The 19,245-nt window shown below is 35.8% G+C and overlaps 2 protein-coding genes across 5 annotated transcripts in view; one reads left to right on the top strand and one right to left on the bottom strand.

The window, feature by feature from the left end:
• Window positions 1-7,132, top strand: part of LOC106717635 (cytosolic carboxypeptidase 1) — a 60,967-nt gene extending 53,835 nt beyond the window's left edge. For all 4 annotated transcript variants that reach the window (XM_045684913.1, XM_045684908.1, XM_014511524.2 and 1 more), the window contains 6 exons: window positions 624-711; window positions 988-1,152; window positions 1,945-2,121; window positions 4,431-4,546; window positions 5,392-5,430; window positions 6,930-7,132. In XM_045684913.1, coding sequence (XP_045540869.1) covers window positions 624-711; window positions 988-1,152; window positions 1,945-2,121; window positions 4,431-4,546; window positions 5,392-5,430; window positions 6,930-7,008 — 664 coding nt within the window. In that variant the 3' untranslated portion in view covers window positions 7,009-7,132. The remainder of the gene's footprint in view (window positions 1-623; window positions 712-987; window positions 1,153-1,944; window positions 2,122-4,430; window positions 4,547-5,391; window positions 5,431-6,929) is intronic.
• A 2,162-nt stretch (window positions 7,133-9,294) lies between these two features.
• Window positions 9,295-19,116, bottom strand: LOC106717591 (protein hook). The gene is made up of 16 exons (XM_045680544.1): window positions 19,078-19,116; window positions 18,809-18,914; window positions 18,403-18,555; window positions 17,849-17,965; window positions 17,376-17,470; window positions 16,351-16,470; window positions 14,818-15,105; window positions 13,872-14,009; window positions 12,142-12,255; window positions 11,812-11,992; window positions 11,416-11,546; window positions 11,057-11,201; window positions 10,682-10,861; window positions 10,500-10,602; window positions 10,068-10,332; window positions 9,295-9,574 (listed from the first exon to the last, which is right to left on the bottom strand). Exons 2-15 carry the CDS (start codon window positions 18,894-18,896, stop codon window positions 10,110-10,112), a joined length of 2,076 nt encoding a protein of 691 aa, XP_045536500.1. The 5' UTR covers window positions 18,897-18,914; window positions 19,078-19,116; the 3' UTR covers window positions 9,295-9,574; window positions 10,068-10,109.
• Between the last annotated feature and the right edge of the window lie 129 nt (window positions 19,117-19,245).

Here is a 19,245-nt window from a genome sequence, read left to right as displayed (position 1 = left end):
TCATTTAATTTAATAGCTTGTCACTTTAATTGTCCCCTCGAAGCCCCCTTTGTCAATCGTCCATCCTTTTACGTTGCTGAATCATTGATTGTTTCATACATTGCTTTCTCCGCAGTCGGGTCACGCGTGAAATTTAACCGCTACATTAGTAACCTTTTATTGCGCTGTAAAAAAAGATGATTTGCCATGACGCTTTTACGGCACAGTACCGGTAATATCAAGTTTGTTGTGATTTATTTCCTACTTGAAGTGTGAATGAAGTTGTAATCTTACTTGCAATATTATCCGATAGTTTAAATCGCATAGTTAGAGACGATGCATGATATGCTTCGTATAATTATATGACGTTACGTTTCTTATCTAAGTTAATTAAATATGGCAATTATAAATTTACTCAGTTCACTGATTATTTCCGGATGAAGTGATTTAGAGGAGCATTAGGAAGGCAATATCGTAAGAGGGATTGCTGTCTGGTGAGCCATGATCGTGTCACTTCAATAGACACGGGCAGGCGAATCCAGGCTAGTCCTGGCCAGTCCCGATCAGTCCCGGCGAGTCTCGGTGATAACTCGTCGCCGGGAAGCTTCCTTGACGTCTCGGGTAATGTCTCTGCGTTGTTTCAGCCATCGATGCGGCTTAACTAATGAAGATTTAAATCGTCGCTGGTGCAAGCCGAGCCCTGTTTTGCATCCTTCAATCTACCACACCAAGGTATTTATGCACTTGGATTTTGTGAGTATATAAAGTTTTAAATGATTCGTGTTGTAGATTGAATGTATTGAATTGTATTCAATGTTAACCAAATAGGTTATTAATAAGCAGTCATGTAAACATTACACAGAAATGATATGATATGTATGGAATCAGTATCATTTTCTGGTTTCTGCTTTATTATTTTAAAACAGGTTCTTGCTAGGGAATATATTATATTGTCCGCAATGAAGATATTAGATTATACGAAGTTTAAATTTACAACTTTATTCTCAGGGTCTTATAGAATATCTGGTGCGAGTTTGGAAGAAGCCGCCGCTGGTGTTTTGCGACTATCACGGCCACTCGCGCAAGAAGAATGTTTTCTTCTACGGGTGCGCCGGCGCTGAGAGCTGGTCGAGCACCGACCGCCTCGCGCCCGACGAGCCTGTCAAATACCTCGTGAGTTGCCTTACCAAATGCGACGGCGACGGCCATTCACGCGGCCGGTAACGAACCTCACTCCCCAGATGGCGCTATTTGTATGCAGCTCTGCCGTGCGTTATCGTAAATCTACTTGCACATCTCGGAATCTGCAATACAGCACTGTTAGCTCACGTTCAATACCAGACCGGTCGTAATTAGACATGTTTTTGTATAACTTGCATACATTACTTTATACATCTATGTACAAACAACCGTAAATTCTAACCCTGAGACAATTGAACGTGAACTATTCATCAGACTTGCCTTGTTTGATCTAAAATCACACAGGAAGCCATCGCAAGAACAGATTTCGAATCATATTTTAAAAAACACAGCAATCAACAGAATATGCTAAGTTGTCTACTCTTACATTTAAAAGAAAATCTTATAGCGTTACATAAAATAAAACTGCATTCCACTAAGAAAATCAAGTTCTGCGTGATAATATTTGCCAATGTATCGGTCTGGTAGCAATGAACACTTATCGGAATGTCAAGATCGAATCATCGGAAGCGGTGTATTGCATAGGATTAATATTATTGCCTATTTATGGATATTGCATAAGCAAGTAAGTAATATCGCGTATTACTATTCAAGATATGTATTTTCTCCGAAGAAAAGATGCTACGCTCACAACAAATACCAGTCACTGATAAAAATAATGGTCATATTTAACCGATGTTTTCTTTTAACTAACATTTAGAAGTATTTATTCTAATATTTTGATTGTTTATTACGTTTTTTGTAAATGTATTTTGTATGGTACAGATGCTGCCCGCACTGATGCACCGCATATCAGGCGCGTTCGCGCTGGGCTCGTGCTCCTTCCGAGTTGAGAGGGAGCGGGAGAGCACGGCGCGCGTTACCGTATGGCGCCATCTCGCGGTCGCGCGCTCCTACACCATGGAGGCCTCCTTCTGCGGCTTCGACCAGGGACCCTACAAGGTCAGTTCACCTAGTTATATTTATCTTTGCAAGAAGCTAAAACGTTCTCCCAAATCGTATAGGTCAAAGTGATATGGAGTCAATCAAAAATGTATTAAAATATTGCTGTCAAAAAACCTCGAAAGTTGAACGTCGATTAGCTTTAATAATTATTAATTAATTTTACTTTAAAACGGTTGTAAAAGTTTGTTACATCTTGTAATTAGTTGATGATTCTTGTACATAATTTTTTTTTAGTTTTTATACACGCTATATTTTTTATTAACGACACCGATTAGGCAGTGACTTAATCGATTTTGTCCGCCTTGTCGCTATTAAAACGTGAATAATGAGCTTTTAAGATTTTACGGTTTCTTTTAACACAGGTAGTGAGCCGATCTAGACCTGTTCACTGATTACTCTTGACGGAAGATATATCGCTCGGTAATAAAATCTATCACTCCTGTTGAAATACCATCTTGCATTCCAATACGTAATAATATAACCCTTTTAAAAGTTTACGTTTGTACATTCAACAATACATAATTTTCCATACAATAAAAGGAAATCTTTCACATATATGTGACAAATAACTCACAACATAATATAACACGAGCAGAACAAAGATAATCGACACTAAAAAATGCCAAACGTAAGTGTACATATACTTATCACTTAGCACCAGGGTATTGCACATTCAATAAAGTAACTTGAATAAAAATAACTATTTTTTTGCATTTCACCAACCAATATAACAAAGAATAGCAAATTTTCTTTGTCAACATTAGGTTTTAACTTATCGATCCCAAACAATTAGACTGATTTAAACTAATCGATAATTACGTTTCGTAGCAAACGTAATGTTTCACTTAGTTTTTAGTTTACAAATGATTGCGTGCTTCAAGATTAATGATATCTTACGTAGCCGTGGGGCAATGTGTCCCCCGTACCCCAGCCTCTTAGATCGCGCAGATAACTCTAGCAATAAATCAGGCATCTACATGATGTGTGAAGACGTTTCTATAATATTTCTTTAATACCCCACGTCCACGATGCGATCGCGCTGCACGCAGTTATCCGGTGGCTCTACACGACCGCAAATATTTTTCTTTTTACCCTTTTTTATTGTTGGCTTCATTGATTTAGATGTAGCGCATAATCTACAGTAAGTTAACAATGTATTTAAGAATTTTATTTTATAACACAGTTGTTACGATGGAATTGGTTATAGTTATGTTAAATTTTATTTACCCTTACACATTTGAATTGATTGTTACAAAAATAAATGGAAAATATTGTTCGATATATAAATTGACAATATTATAAAAAAATAATTCCTTCTAATTACAAGAGGACAAGTCGAGGAACAGGTAACGTTTATATTTTTTGCTTTACAACTGCGAGAGCTTGTACGTGTTGATGTTCCTTGAAGAATCTTACAACAGAAGCTATTAGCAGACGTATCGGGGATTTAATGACATTTTCTGCTCACGACAAAAACGCACCCTGAATTAGAAATAGATAGTTTAATTCTATGACTCTTCAAACGAATATTTATTTAAGCTGAGCTTTGCTAAAGTATTCAAGTTAAGTATGGTTACTTGACTTCTGTCGCCAACAGGATAAATTCGCCAAAAAAAACAACACAAAACATTTATTTAATAATTCTCTTATTCTGAAAAGTTCAAAGGTGGTTTAGGAGTAGTAAGAAAAAATAAAACAATATATTCTTTCAATTAAATGGCTATCCATGACCAGTGTCTAACAATCTAGGGTTTATTTAATTTAGCTTGTGATATGCATGATAAATGAAATTGTCTAAACAGCTAAAATTCTCAGCACAAAATATATGACCTGAGATTACTCGCGAGGCCCACTTAGCGACGGTGCCCTTTGAAGCGAGTTTTTAACAGTATTGCGGGCAAAATTCCGCGGTAATGAAGGCTTAACAAGCGTCGCGTGTCCGAGCATACCGAGCTTTTTTTATTTATAACACGGTCCAAATGAAAGCTTCGAGTACGAGCAAGCACTCGATGTCACTCTTGTACTTTTGTGTTGCGCTCCGAAACCTGTTGAGCTTTTGTTGTAACAACATCTAAATATAGTGTGTTCAACATTTTAGCTTGGTTAAAAAAGTGGTAGTTTTTGTATCACTAACAATGTATACAATATCAAATGCAGCATTACTTAAAAGGAAGCGAGATTTGATTTCCAAACAGTTTTAACAGAAAGGTTTTGTTTTTTCCATTCCTAATTTCCGAAATAATGACATATCAACATCATATGAACGATGAGCTTGGCTATTCGCTTACATATTACTATATTATCAGGGCCTGCACCTAAACACGCAGCACCTGCAGGCCGTGGGCGGCGAGCTGTGCGAGGCTCTGGGCGGCCTCAGCGACGGCGCCGCCATAGATATACAGCTCACCAAGGACCTCAACGGGTGAGTCGCGATAACACATTCAAAGCATACGTCTTTTTCTCAATTCTCATATTTCTTGAAAAACAATATAACTAAATATTTTCAAGACGCACCTAAGTAGTTCAGGGAGGCTAGACAAAGTAACATTCGATAAGTGTAGTCGCTAATCGTAGATTTAAAAATGTATGGAATTGACAATAACTTTCGATATGTCACTTGCATGTCACGTATTTATCCAATACATTTTGACGATTCTACTAGCGATAGCAAATGTTTCATTGTCTAGACCCGCTGAGAAGATAAAAAAGTTCCCTAGTATTTATTTTATTATATATGTTTCTTTCCTATTTTAATTTGTTGAATTTAAATAGCTTGACGGTTTACAAGATTTTTTTTAACTTATTAACGATTCACTTAGTTATAACATATTTTATCTCTGAGCAAAGGAAGGAAACTGCTAAGTCCGTTACTTTAGCCGTGATCGTATCATGTTTCAACGGCGGCCAACCTCGATTACTTCCTTCATCTTATGCTACACATAGTAATTTTAATAAATGACATGAAAGTTTTAAGTAAAAAAAAATACTGTCCATTTAAAGTATTTTCCAAAGTATAAAATGAATATTTGTATAAGTTATATTTAAGTTCTCCAAACTCTATTGAGCATAAAATGTTTTCTACGTGAGTCATCTACATAGGACCTTGCTGGGAACATTGTATGGATCTTTAAATAGACTATAAATCAAATAGAGCCTATTCACGAGTCAATTTAAAACTTTACGAAGAGAAAAAGAAGAATTTTAATACGCGTACAACGATTATAGTGTTAATTACGTAATAAATAAAACATTTTTTTTATTCGGCAGTAACATGGTTGAAGTAAATTGGAATAATGCTGGCAAAAGGTAATTGCGTGCTGTCTCATGCATGTGACTATAAAATTGTTGTTAAACGAACCCAAAACTAGAATTAACTTCGAGAAAACCTTAGTTTAACTTACCTGTTGAAGGATATCTTATAAAGTTGACACTTTTAACAATTTTGTCTAAAAATGTTAATGTCCCTAAGATGATATTACATTCTTAAAAGTTCAGAAACAAATTGGATTTGTTGAAATTGTTTTCTTGTTTGAATATTTGTAGTAATTGCCGTCAATAACCCAAAAGCCAATTAGAGTTAGAAACACTAACAGTGCGGTAACAACGAAAGCGTTTCCACTTTACAGCTTTGTTTGTAAGTGGTCAATTGTGACACTTCAAGTTGTGGCAACTTTGTAACAATCTCGCTTTACTTCGCGGTGCATGTACTAACATGTTTTCACACATTATAATGCTCGGAGAGTGATTGTTTTACCACACCGAGCCTTAGATAATAGCGAGTGTTAAATAATGTTATAACTAACCTTCTCTTGTTTTAATATTGACTTATACTTTGTAAAAGAACACATTCTTGTTATATTTCATTTCTTTTTTTATTCTTTGTTTACTCAAGTTGCTTAAAGTTTTCTTACAAATACAAAAAAATATTATTCGAGCATTCTTTTAACATGAATCGAAATAAACTTTTTACTTTATACATCACATACAGCAAAGCTTTTTAAAATTTTTGTTATGTTATCAATGTATCGATAAACAAATGTCTTGTAAGTACTATAAATTATGATCAGATCAACCATGCAACTTTTGAAAGTAATATTCTGCAAGTTATAAGGTAGTACTTTTTTATAAAAGCTGCAATATTCAGTCGTAATGAGTAAATAGCCTTAGTGGAGTAAGAGCTTAATCGCCCCCTTTCGATTCATTACCCCTCTCCAAGGCATCAAGTGCGATTACGTCTTCAATGCGGGCGACGCTAAATCAATATAGCAGATATAAATTATTGGTCCGGCCGTGCTATTTTAATATTAAGCTCGCCGTACACTGTGCTTATTCCTATGATGAATCGTTGCGGGCAATTATGCGGCAAAATGCGACTGTGCTGCCCTTTCTGCGGTATTCTATTAATAAACTCTATGGTATGTACATCGTCTTTTCATACTGGAAAGATTTTAAAATAGAATAAGTTGCGCAGCGAGATAAAAGTTTATCGCAAGAATTAACTGTATTCTCTCAATTGAATAACGAACAATGTTTATGTTTTCTAATGACATGCTAGTTAAATAATAACTATCATCATAAAAACATAAAGTAATGTTTTTAATTAACATTATCATACATAATTTCATTACACTATCAATCATACTTTTTAAATAGTTGACAAAGAATTCAAGGAACAAAAGACTTCAACGATGTATACTAATTTTGTCACTGCAATTTAAGTCTTACGAAGTGACATAAATATACAAATTTCAAACCTGTCTATTATCTAGTATACTATATTTAATATATTTTATTTATAATTCCAGAGAAAGAGCCGTCGACAGCGAGCCGGGCTCGTGCTCGGATAGTGTGCTCAAGACGGATTCAGATGAAGACTTCGATTAACTAAGTTATAAGATGTATGGTAAATATAAATTTGTTACCGCGGACGTATCTTGAGAAATTAACGCGTTATAGGAATGCAAACAACTTGCTAGTCAGTGTACTACGATTATTATTTAAGCAAATTTTTGGCATAATGTTTAAAGAAATCTTTTTTTTGTAAGAAAGTTTCCTTTTGATCAGTGAAATTTATTAATTTGTTATTTCGTAATTCAGAGAAGTCATGTTATTCCGATTGTATTTTGCAATAGCAAGTTGTAGAAATTAAGGCACGTTGTATACGATCTATCGATACGTCTATAACATAACTTATGGTAATATACTTTTTAAATTTCAATTGCAAATTAGTCGTCGCGTAGTAATTATTATGATCGATGGAACTGACCATCGGTGTATTGTTTTTTTCTTAATTTGTATGTATATGTATTTTTATTTAACATTATCGTTTGAGAAGTTATGTTATATTTTTATAAGTACGTATTTAATTATGTGGAAAAGTTATTTGATTTTACTTTTGCTGTCTGTAAATTATTTCTGTTTGTGATCTCAGTAACATTAAAGTTATATCGAAATAACATTTCTTTTTTTCTTTTTTTTTAAAAAAGACCTCATGGGTTTTGCGAAATTGGAAGGATGTTACAATGATTGTTCTTGCAAGCATCTCATTGTACAGCTACATAAATGTACATGGAAAAATCTGAGAAAATACAAAAATAAAAATCAAAGTAAATTTATTAATAACTCTTAATAAATAATCTATCAACATTACATCACACTCATTAAAATACATAAAAACTATTTAACTGCAACTTAAAGAAAAACAAAATCTGTTTGTTTTTACAAAAAAAAATCAGAAGAAAAAGGCGTATAATATTTTCATTGCACTGCAATTAAAATGAATGCATTCATAATTGCTGAGAATGCTAAACGACTTAACAAAAAACGGAAAAAAAGATCGTTCCATTGAAAGCACTCATTGACCTTTTAATTATCGAGGGAGAATCTGATCAAAGTTACCATACATCAACATAAAAACAGTAAAATTCAATAACTAGTATTAAAATGCTCCAGAAAAGTTGAGAATTTTTCTATCACTTGATGAAAATTAATTTTTATTTTATAATGACGCAAGAAAACAAAAAAAAAACAAAGAAAATCAACACAATACAGATGTCCTTGTTGATTTTATTGTTGTGTAAAAAAAAAAGGCTTTATGTACAAATTTAAATTTATTTCTCGTTCTAAATCAACATCAAGACTCTATAAACTACATTTTTTTGACTGTAACTACGAGAAAACTTAGATAAATTAAAAATTGCAAAAATGATTTCTTCAAAAGAAATTGATATTTAAATTAAGCATTTAATTCTTATTTAAATCTAACTTAGGATCTAAATAAAACGATTTAGTACAACTTGCCTATATTTAGACAAAAAATAATTTGAGCATGAGAAGTTATATAATTCAAATGTAAATAAAAATAAAAATATTAAATAAATGTCTTTCATCAATAATTATATGAAATTAAAAACAATAATATAAAAGAAAGAAAGCACATTTTTAATAAAAATTAAATATTACTTAATTAGTCACCAAATATAATTAAATAAATTGAAATATTTGATCTATTTACCTATAATTTTACAGAAAATACGTTCACAAAGCCAACATGTCCATAGTACACTATAACAACAGATTTGGCGTATACTAAGGTAGTTAGCCTCAACCATTTGAAAGATTACATTTTAAAGGCATTTTAAGGCATTTCAACATTAAATTATCTACTTCACACACATTAGTAGCACAGCTCTTATCAATTTTAACCTCATTAGTCGAAAACTGAATAAACGACTGATATATGTTCCTGGTCAAGGTCGCGGGAGTATCCTGGATGCGGGTTGCACAGGACCTATCATTGTGGCGATCTTTGGGGGAGGTTTATGCCCAGCAGTGGGCGTAACGAGGCTGAATGTATGGATTAGTTCCTATTGTTTTTGTTTGTTCCTATGCTAAAAGATTTTTTTTTTCCATAAATATCACGACCAAATTGAACACAAAAGTGGAAACAGTATACTTTACAACGACTGATTGGTTTATGATCGAAACGAGGATGTCCCATTTTTATAATAGCGCTGTATTAAAAGAAATAAATGCTTTAAATTTATTACAAAATAAATAAATATTTTAATTGGTATATAATTTCAGTAGACAATGTCAGTCAATTGAACGGGATAAAGGTAAGGACACATTCAATCACTTCATACAAAGCACTATTGTATTTTTTTAATTACTACAACATACGTTTGTTCTGTCTGATGTTACTCAACCTTTATATAATAAAAAAAATAGATACAACTTTGTTTGACACACACAATAATTACAATATTCCTTAATACATTTTCATTGTTATTTCTGACATCACTGGTATTTAAATCACACAAAAATTGTCCATAGACCATACACGTCATATGATCTTATATTAAGTTAAGAACCACACAAACAACATTGTCCTTTTGAGTCTCCGCCTTAGTATTATATAGTTTGTATCAACTGACGAGTTGTATGACGACTGAAACAAAAAGTTTATTTTTTATCTTGCAAGAAACTAACAAAAATTATACCTTTTTAAGAAAATTAAATATTATAGTATAGGAAAAAAGAAAGAATATTATACGTCGTCGTTTTGCTTCTGTAAACAGAAACAGCTATAACATTATTTAAGAATACTCAATAAATTATAATCAAAACTTGGTGTCGCCCGCGACTCCGTCCTTGCGAAATTAAAAAAAAACTTAGTAGCCCCTAAGTGTTTTTCCAGACTATGTTCTACATCTATGCCAAATTTCACTAAAATCAGTTAAGCCGTTCTGGACATATCTTCAAACATCCATTCATCCATCCATCTCAGTCGCATCAATAGTAAGAGGTGAGATTATATTTACAGCCAGTTAGGATCATCGTTCAGTGTATATAGTGTATCAAAGTGCTGAGATCGAGAAAATAAGTGGGCAAAGTTCTTTATTAAAATGTTACTAGTTGGTCAATTTGACCATATGGCGTACCTTGCACCGGTATCGCTATGTGTTGATGTATGTGGTATGAGGTCAGGGTGCGGGCGTGGAGGTGGCGGAGGGTCGCGAGCGGGTCTGCTGGCGCCGCTGTCGCGCGAGGAACGAGTGTCCGCCGGCCAGCAGCGCGAACCGCTGCTCGACCGCCTCGCGGTGACAGCGCATGCTGAGCTGGTACCACGCGGAGACCAGCAACCGCTGCTCGTTGTTGCCCCCCCGACCCTCCTCGCTGCCCTCACCACTGCCGCTTCCGCTCCATCTTAAAGTTATACTTTGCCTCACAATTTCTAAACATTTTATAAGGTATTCAAAACTAATTAACTCAAGAGATATACAAAGTGTGTTAGTCCTTATAAATATGTTATAAAGCTATTGTTAAGTACGTGGACATAAAGTAATCTTAAAAATTTTATGAAAAATACTCACTCGTGTCTGTTGTTGTTGGTGGGCGTGGCGTCGGTACGCGCGGCCGCCGCGCTGTTGTTACCGCGCGAGTAACCCAGCGTTATGTCCGATATTGACTGCTGGCCTGGAGAATAAATCATATAAATCATGACATTATCTAGACTAGTTATTAGCTGCGCTACAATAACGCATTATGTTCGTACCAGTGGTGATGGTCCTGGGGTCCAATGACTTGATGACCTCCTTGGCCTTGTCTACACACTTCTTGTACTTGTCCTCTAGCGCGAGCAGGTCCGCGTCGCGCGCCGCCAGCGCCTCCTGCAGCTTGGCCGCGCGCCGCCGCTCCTCGCCCAGCGCACCCTGCAGCTCCTCCACCTGCAGTGCTACATAATACACATCAATAGTACCTCTATCCTCTAATATCTATGAATAAAAAAAACATAATTAAATTGTTTAAACTTTCATTCACATGATTAAGAAGAAACAGGCGAAAAAGTGACTAATACGCTTCTACTTAACTTCTTTTAAACCAAATACTTGTTGACTTGATATAAGTAAATGTGTTATGCAATGCTAACATTTGCGCTGATTGTCCTCGATGGCGGAGGCGAGACGCGGGTGCGGCTGCTCCAGCGCGGCCTCCAGCTGCATGATGCGCTGCGCAGCCTCACGGTTCACACCGCGCTGCTTCTCCAGCCGTGCTGCGTAGTCCTCCAGCAGCGCCTGACACACACACACCAACTTATCAAACTAATGTTTCCAAAATATATATATAAACTTACATGTGCACATCAAAGCGTACGTGTACGTACACGAGTACGTGTATACGTCTTCGTTCACACAAGTCAGCCAAAATGTAAGCACAGAGTCGTCGCTTAACATTGATTTAATTTGATAATGAAGCGTAAGTAGTGTTAGTAAGTGTTGCTATACATGCCTGCACTGAAGCCTGGTCCGCCTGTGCTCCTTGATTCTGTCGCAGCAGCTTGTTCTCGTGCTCGAGTCGCACCAGACGCTCTTTCAACTCGTTCGGCATCATCTCTTTGGACACGTTTCCTTCGCTAGCACCTGGAAATTAAATAAACAATCACTTCCTCTTCACTTTCCTTAGGAAGGAAAACGATGACATCACCAATGGATAGGGAATGGTAAGGATAAGGAGCATTAACTAGAACGATCCATCCATCCCGCGATCTCTCGGCAGCTGTATCTATAGGCGCTGACTTCCAGGATTTTAGGTCGTCCTGCTAGTACTAAGTACAGATTTCTCCTAATACCTAATGGTGGTCGCAAACGGCAAATCGCTTGTAGGAAAATGGGTGTACTAGTTTACCTGTGGAGGCTGTGGAGCAGCGAAGTTCATCGACAGTCTCCCGCAGCGTGGCGCGCTCCTGCAGCAAGGCATCACGCTCGCGCTGCAGCGACGCCGCGCGACTGCTCAGCTTCTTGTTCTCGATCTCCAGCTTGTCCGCTTTCGTTATCTCCGCATCTAACTTCTCATTTAAATCTGTTACCTATAAATTTGAAAAAAATAGTCAAAAGTTAACAATAGGTTAGTTTAACAAGAGCTATGTTATAAAATGACTTTCTTGAACAGTAATAGAATTTGTATTAAGGCCCATTTTGGAACTCGTGGTTTAAAGTGAGTGAACGTGTGAGGCACCTGCTTCTTGTATATGTCGAGCTGAGCGCGCACTGCGTTGGCGCGCGCGGCCGCCTGCTCGTGCTCGATGGCGCGCTGCACGTGCTCCAGGTTAGCGCGCTCCAGTAGCTTCACCTGCAGAATATTAAGTAATTAATAACATACAAATAATATGTAACAACAAAAATGGTAAGTCACTCTAAAAACTTAAATTCATGGGAACGATTACAACAGCAGTAGTAGTTGCTTAACATTAGCCGCTTATCGGTATCAAATAACATGTTGTGGAAGGCGTTGGAAAAAGCCTATGTCCATCATCGAATCCTCAACACCGCTACCCAACCACAACCATCAGCGCAAAAATGGCTAAAATCAAATAGGCACAAGATACCACGGCTTATAGCCTGTCTATTTAATAGAAGTCAGTGACACTCATAAATATTAGGTCCTTACATATGAAATTGGCGTTTTGTATGGGAGGAACAAAAAGTCGAATATTTTTTTATATAATATATTTAATTAATCAAAGTATGAACCATTATTTTCTATGCACTTTTGCCATCTCATAGGTAGTTCATTGATCCCTTTACTAAAAAAACCAGTCGGACGGGAATCAAGAAAATCTTTGAAGGCGATTTGGACTGCCCCATCGGAGTTGAATTTTTTCCCTTGCAAGAAGTTATCCAAATTTCGAAAAAAATGGTAATCTGTTGGAGCAAGGTCCGGGGAGTACGAAGGATGTCTTAGACTTTCCAATTGAAGCTCTTCTAATTTAGTAGCCGTCTGTTGCGCAGTGTGTGGTCTAGCGTTGTCGTGAAGCAGCAGTGGCGTGGAGCGATTGACCAGCCTAGGTTGTTTAGCCGCTAGCTTTTCCATCATGGTTTGCAATTGCTGACAATAGACATCAGCCGTAATAGTCTGGCCAGATTTGAGAAAACTGTAATGAACAATACCGGCACTAGTCCACCAAATGCTTACAAGTAACTTTTTTGGGGTTAATTTTCGCTTGGGGCAGGATTTGGCTGGCTGGCCAGGATCCAACCATTGCGCTGAGCGCTTCCGATTATCGTAAAGAACCCATTCTTCGTCACAGGTAATGATTCGGTTTAAAATACCTTCATTATTGTGCCGGTTTAGTAATGTAACGCAACAGTCGACGCGCGTTTGCCGGTTTGCTTCAGTCAATTCGTGAGGTACCCACCTTTCAAGCTTTTTAATCTTCCCAATTTGCTTCAAGTGAATTAAAACAGTTTTATCACTAACATCGCAGCCTGCAGCTAACTCGGACGTGGTTTGCGATGGATCCGCTTCCACAATAGCCTTCAACTCTTCATTACCAACTTGAGTCTCAGGCCGTCCACGGGGCTTGTTCTGCAGATCGAAATTTCCGGAACGAAAACGTTGGAACCAAAAACGAACTGTGTTTTCTTTTGCAACACGACCGCCATACACATCATTCACCCTTCGAGTCGTTTCCGCAGCACTAGTGCCACGGAGGAACTCGTACTCGTAAATAATGCGATATTTTAAGTTTTCCATTTTGTAAAATGAGTGACGCAAACAGAAAAAAACAGAAGAATAAAAACAAATGAATGACGGTCATCGAACCACAAATACATGAGTCTATAGCTGTACAAATTTGAATTTGGAATTCCTTACCAAAGAGGAGAAATTCGTGATTAAAGTGGCCAGTACGAAAAACGCCAATTTCATATGTAAGGACCTAATATCAATAAAAATGATTTTTCGACCTGTCTGCGTAAATCCACGTGTTCCTCCATCCTCTTCTTGTAGGAGGCCACCGCAGCCTCGAGCGCGGCCGCCTTCGCCGCCGTCTCTCGCAGCGCGTCCACCTCGTCCTTTAGTACTACGTTCTCTGATGCCGCTATCTGTAAATATTGGGCTATGTTTAACAGTACGTTTCTACTGTCGAAATACTTTATTCAAAGCATATCGTGTTACTCTAAAAACAGAAACATAATAAATATGTGTGTTACACAAGTATGGCAGTTGAATTTCACTGTAAGAAATAAAGTTAAAAGCATGTCTAATTAGTCTTTAAGAAGCCGTAAATCTCACTTTGAAAGATAAAGCGTTCATTAAAATATTTAACTGGTATACACACTATTTGTTCATTATCTTACATAATAAAAGAAAATAAATCAATTGAATGATTGAACGCAGTCTACGAAGTAATAAATAAACATATCAGTTTTTTTACTTTAAAGAAAGTAATGAATTCATACGGTTTTTGCACGTTTCAACTTTCTTACACAATTTCCTACGTAAACATTTATTTGTACCGTTTCTTCACTATAAAAAGTTAAAAATAACATTTTTTTTTTACATACCATAAACCAGGGATCCACAAACTATTTTGGACAAGTGACCCCTTTTCCAAAATGAACTGTTACCTCAGACCCCACGGCCAAATTACCTACTTACTTCCCCAAGGGATCAATATAGACCACTTTAGGAATTCCTGCCATAAACCTTAGTCGACATTTCCTTCGCTCTATCGACGTACTTTGCAATACTCAGAATTATACTAAATCTATACAATGAATAAAATTGGACAGTCTGTAAGTAATATTGGAAAAAATAATATTTAGTAAACATTATGTATTTGCGAGTAGAGTTCTGAGGTAAGGGTCTCCCTCAGTGACCGATGACTGTGAATGCGGCAGCACGACATACCTGTAGTTCCTCATTCCTCAGCTTGACCATGGCGAGCTCGCGCTCGAGGCTGTCTGCGCGCGCTCGCTGGTCATCGCGCTGCAGCTCCAGCTTGTCCAGCTCGTCTTTGAGCGCGTCGAGCTGCGCGCGCATGTGACTGTAGCGCAGCGTGCCGGCGTGCGCTGGCCCCAGCGACGCGCCCGCCTCGTCCAGCTCGCGCTCCTCGCTACCCCCCGCCCCGGACTGCGAGGCCGTCAGCCGGCTCACCTCGCTTAGTAGCGTCATCTTCTCCTCTTGAAGGATTTTCACCTTAGACGATATTCAAGTTTATAGTCCAGACACTGGTAATGATGAGAATTGATTGGCCTTAATGATTTTATGGATGACATGATTTGGATATGAATTAAATGCCTATTTAGAAAATTTTATACACATTGATATATATATATATATCTCTCAGTATCATTTTTGAAAGTTCAGACTAGATACCTATTCAGATAGGTACCCAATAATTGCAACTGATTCTTTCTTAGAATATTTATATTTGTACATAGATCGATCGGAAATTGTGTTAAAGTATAATGGTGAATAAAAATTTCGTTAAAGTTATCATTAGTAGAAATTGCTTCTAACAGATTCGGAGTAAATCGACCTTCAGACTTGGAATGCAGAGTCGGCGCACTTTAACAATTGCAAACGTACACCGCACAAAACCTTTCACAATAATGTAACGAAATTATCTGTTTGTAATTTTTGCGCAAATTTTTTGCCAGCATTTATCTTAACTGAACAATGTATTTGATAACAAACAGCAGTTTAGTGTTGAATTGGCGCTGCGAATATGTCATTAACATATAGAAAAAAGGGCAGAGACAATTCATTTCTCATGAGCTGAAGTCGCCTCCCGATCCCGCAAACACACATCTTTACTCCAGCAAAAAATAAAAACAAATCGAGCTAAGTAGTAAAAGGTACCAATACACACATATATATAAATACATTGGGGATAATACATCTCCATCATGTAGCATGCTTCGATAAGCAAACAGTAGTGGACTATCACAAAAGAGCCTCATGTACCTTTAATGAGAAATCTGGACTATAAAGATACTACTAAACTATCACTACTTCTGATTAGTGAATAACTTGCCATTGTTAAGAGTTTAAGAAATTACGGTCAATAAAAATGTAAAGCGTGAGCGTCGCGTCGTTATCTTTCGTCGCATAAGAAAATACTTTCACTCATAGCCGTGCTTTATCCGACGGACCGTCTCTGATAGCATCTATAAGACATTACACGATATCTAAAGTTCGAATAACAGTTTTTTTTATTTATTTTTTTATTTTAATAAACATAAAAACATTTTGACCAGTATTAAAACAAACAACAAGCAACAAACAGCTTAAAAATTGTCTTCATAAAGATACTTAACAAATATACCAAGCACGCTTGCGACAGCTGCCGTTAAAGGTAGGTATAGATTATTATAGCTTATTTTAGCTACACATATCAGAGATCATCAATAAAATAAAAAAAAAGATTAAAAAAAATACCTGGTTATCGAGATCATGGCATCGTTGTGCGAGGGCTTCTCTCATGTCCGCATCAGAGTCGGCGGCGGGCTCTATGTGCAGGCTGCCGCGGTTGCCTCCCAACGTCAACGTCTCCAGTTCCTTTGCAACAAACGGCCGATTCAGAACGCATCATGTCACACATTTCACTACACAATTCGGACACGGACAACTTTGACTAACGCAACACGTGTCGAAAACAAGCATAAGACAACACATATTTATTTTACGAAAGTTGTAATTGCTTTGACACTATTTTGGTTATTAAAAAAATGATTTTAAAGTTATTAAAATAGTGTCGTGTTAATCAGCGGCATGATATATCGGTGCAACAAGCGCGAACTTCGAATGTATACTGATATATGTAGCATGCCATCACGCTAGAATTTTTTCGCTACCCAAGGACGTAGAAGACGCGTAACTAAATCGTACAAAATCGCGATGCAAGTACCAAGTATAACTCTGAAAGTACTGTTAGCTAACATATCTGCTTAATTGCTATTGAGAGCAAATTACTCATTATTATTGTAATTTAAAGTTTACATTATTTCTTCAACGGTACATGCTTTTATTTTATTTACATTTAAATTATTAAATTTCGTAAGACATTTTTCCCTTATCCTTTATTTTTCCTATCATTTTCGACTCCATTTCAGACTAAAATTAATTGACATTATCTTAACTAAAACAATGTTTAATACTTAGACAAATTTGGTCAAGAAATTCCACTATACATATTAATGTAGACTTACAACTTTGTCTAAGTATTAAACATTACTTTAGTCAAGGTAATATTACTATCTTAAGCTAACTTGGTAAGATAACCTTCTTTCTATAGCCTTCTTTTTACTTGCAAAGTCAGCCCTATATGAAGTATTAAACTTTATCAAATGGAATGTTTTAAAACATTTTATATTAGATTATATTATGTAATTTAAAACACCCAGATATTGAAATAACAATGAAAAGTAGGTAATATAAATTGAAAATAGAATCAATTCACAAACCTGTATTGCTTGCATTATGGATCGTTGGCATGATAGTTCCAGTCCCATAATACGAGTGATGTATTCTTCCTTTTTGATACAATTAACAGCACAGCCTAAGAGAAAATATTATACTTTTTTTACAAAGTAGTATATTCTAGTAATGGTTGTGATTCAACCATAATTTGTGTTCTATTTTTTTTATAAGCCTATAACCTAATTAGAACATAGCCTAATTATAACTATGTTTCAAGTTCAAATGTTTGTGCAATTTCCAAAGATTCAAAGTTTTGCACCATGAAATTATTAGAAGCTACATACAAAGTTAAGGACTGAGAAGTTCATATGAATATGGCAATAAAACAAGCTTTATTTGCCATCCATGGAGTATACACAGCTTTATTTAGTTAGATTATAAAATTAGACTCTACAATTGACCAATATATAAAATATGCAAACTGTAACTGTCCTGTGAAAAAATTGCAACAACTTACTGAGAACAAGCTGTAGTAGCCTGCCCAGATCTGATGGATCAGCATTTTCAGCTATATTTACCACATCCGGCCTTGAAAACTCTTGTAGGCTCAAATTTAGTATATCCTGATGATAGTCTGTAATAAAATGTATAATACAAAACTGTTTGATATTTATAAATAAGTGCCACAAATTAAATATAAATATTTTGTTACCAAATAAGTGAAAGAAACATTTGCTACAAAACTAATATAAAATACATTTCCTACCATATTTTTTCGCTACATAGACTTCAACCTCTCAAATCTCAATAAATAAATAAATAAATCAAGGTTTACATTATTGTATTCAAAAAAAAAATTGGTACAAAATTATAATGACCATTTTAAATCCAAAAGACTATGAGAGTCTATATTTATAATCAATATATAGATCATCTGTTATTCTTTAAGTAAATGAGAACTGGTTTAATTGGAAAGGAATAAAGTGATCAACATAAAAGATCTGGTTCTTTTCTGACTTATTTATCTACCGGTTAACCTTCACTAAATATAATTGTATTAAAAGTACATACCAACAACACCCTCTAGTATTTTTTTCAAATTGCTCACTTTTAGTCTCCAATTATGTCCAACATCTGTTTTGATTTTGGAAATCCATGTAGGTGTGAAATATTCAGGCGCAATTTGTGTAAGAGCTTCAGCGATGGCCACACCATCTGATAGATCTAAATCAAATACAAATTTTTCTTTGAAATAAGATATGGAAACAACAATATTCCTTGCAATTGTGCAATCATACCTTAAGAGGTGATTTTTATAGTTTCTAAAACAACATAATTAAAAACATTTCTGTAGCTGATTATGTAGAAATAATAGGATACCGGGTAAAAGGACAGACCGAACGGTACAAACTTTGATAACATTTCCTACATATACAAAGTTTAATGTTGATGTTTGATGATGTATGGAAAATCTTACCTGATGGATTTCCATGTTTAGCAGTAAGGTTTAGCGTTTGTAACCACTTGATTAGATTGTCACATAAAACTGCACCATTCACTTCCATTATAGGTGAAAATGATTGCTACACCAACGTTTTGTAAATTATGAAAACTATCAATATATTGAAATTATGTATAAACAAGCATTATATTTGTGTAGTGGAGCAAAACAAAATAATCTAATCCTTACGAAAGTAATCAGAAATCTCCTTAACAAATGTATGACGTTTTCTTATTTATTTATACCTTGATTAATCCTACTGGTTTCTGTGACAACTTTGACAATCAATGACAGAATGGACATGGACAAAAGAAAACCGCGCTTGGCATAGACTTATATTACTTTTTATTTCGTCTATGCTATGGTGCTTTTCGATACTTTACCAGCTCGAATTGAAACTCGACTAGTGATTA

This window comes from Papilio machaon, chromosome 2 (genome assembly GCF_912999745.1).
Source record: "Papilio machaon chromosome 2, ilPapMach1.1, whole genome shotgun sequence".
Lineage (NCBI taxonomy): Eukaryota > Metazoa > Arthropoda > Insecta > Lepidoptera > Papilionidae > Papilio > Papilio machaon.
The sequence above is the reverse complement of the archived record's forward strand: the minus strand, read 5'-3'. Positions and strand labels throughout refer to the sequence as shown.

Bases quoted from the DNA above. Each gene is read 5' to 3' on its own strand.
- LOC106717591 (XM_045680544.1), bottom strand. From the start codon at position 18,896: ATGGAAGTGAATGGTGCAGTTTTATGTGACAATCTAATCAAGTGGTTA. The intron at 11,547-11,811 runs GTAAACTAGTAC...TTTAATTTCCAG, and splicing joins CTGCTCCACAGCCTCCACAG to GTGCTAGCGAAGGAAACGTG. The intron at 10,862-11,056 runs GTTAGCATTGCA...TGTATTATGTAG, and splicing joins CGAGGACAATCAGCGCAAAT to CACTGCAGGTGGAGGAGCTG.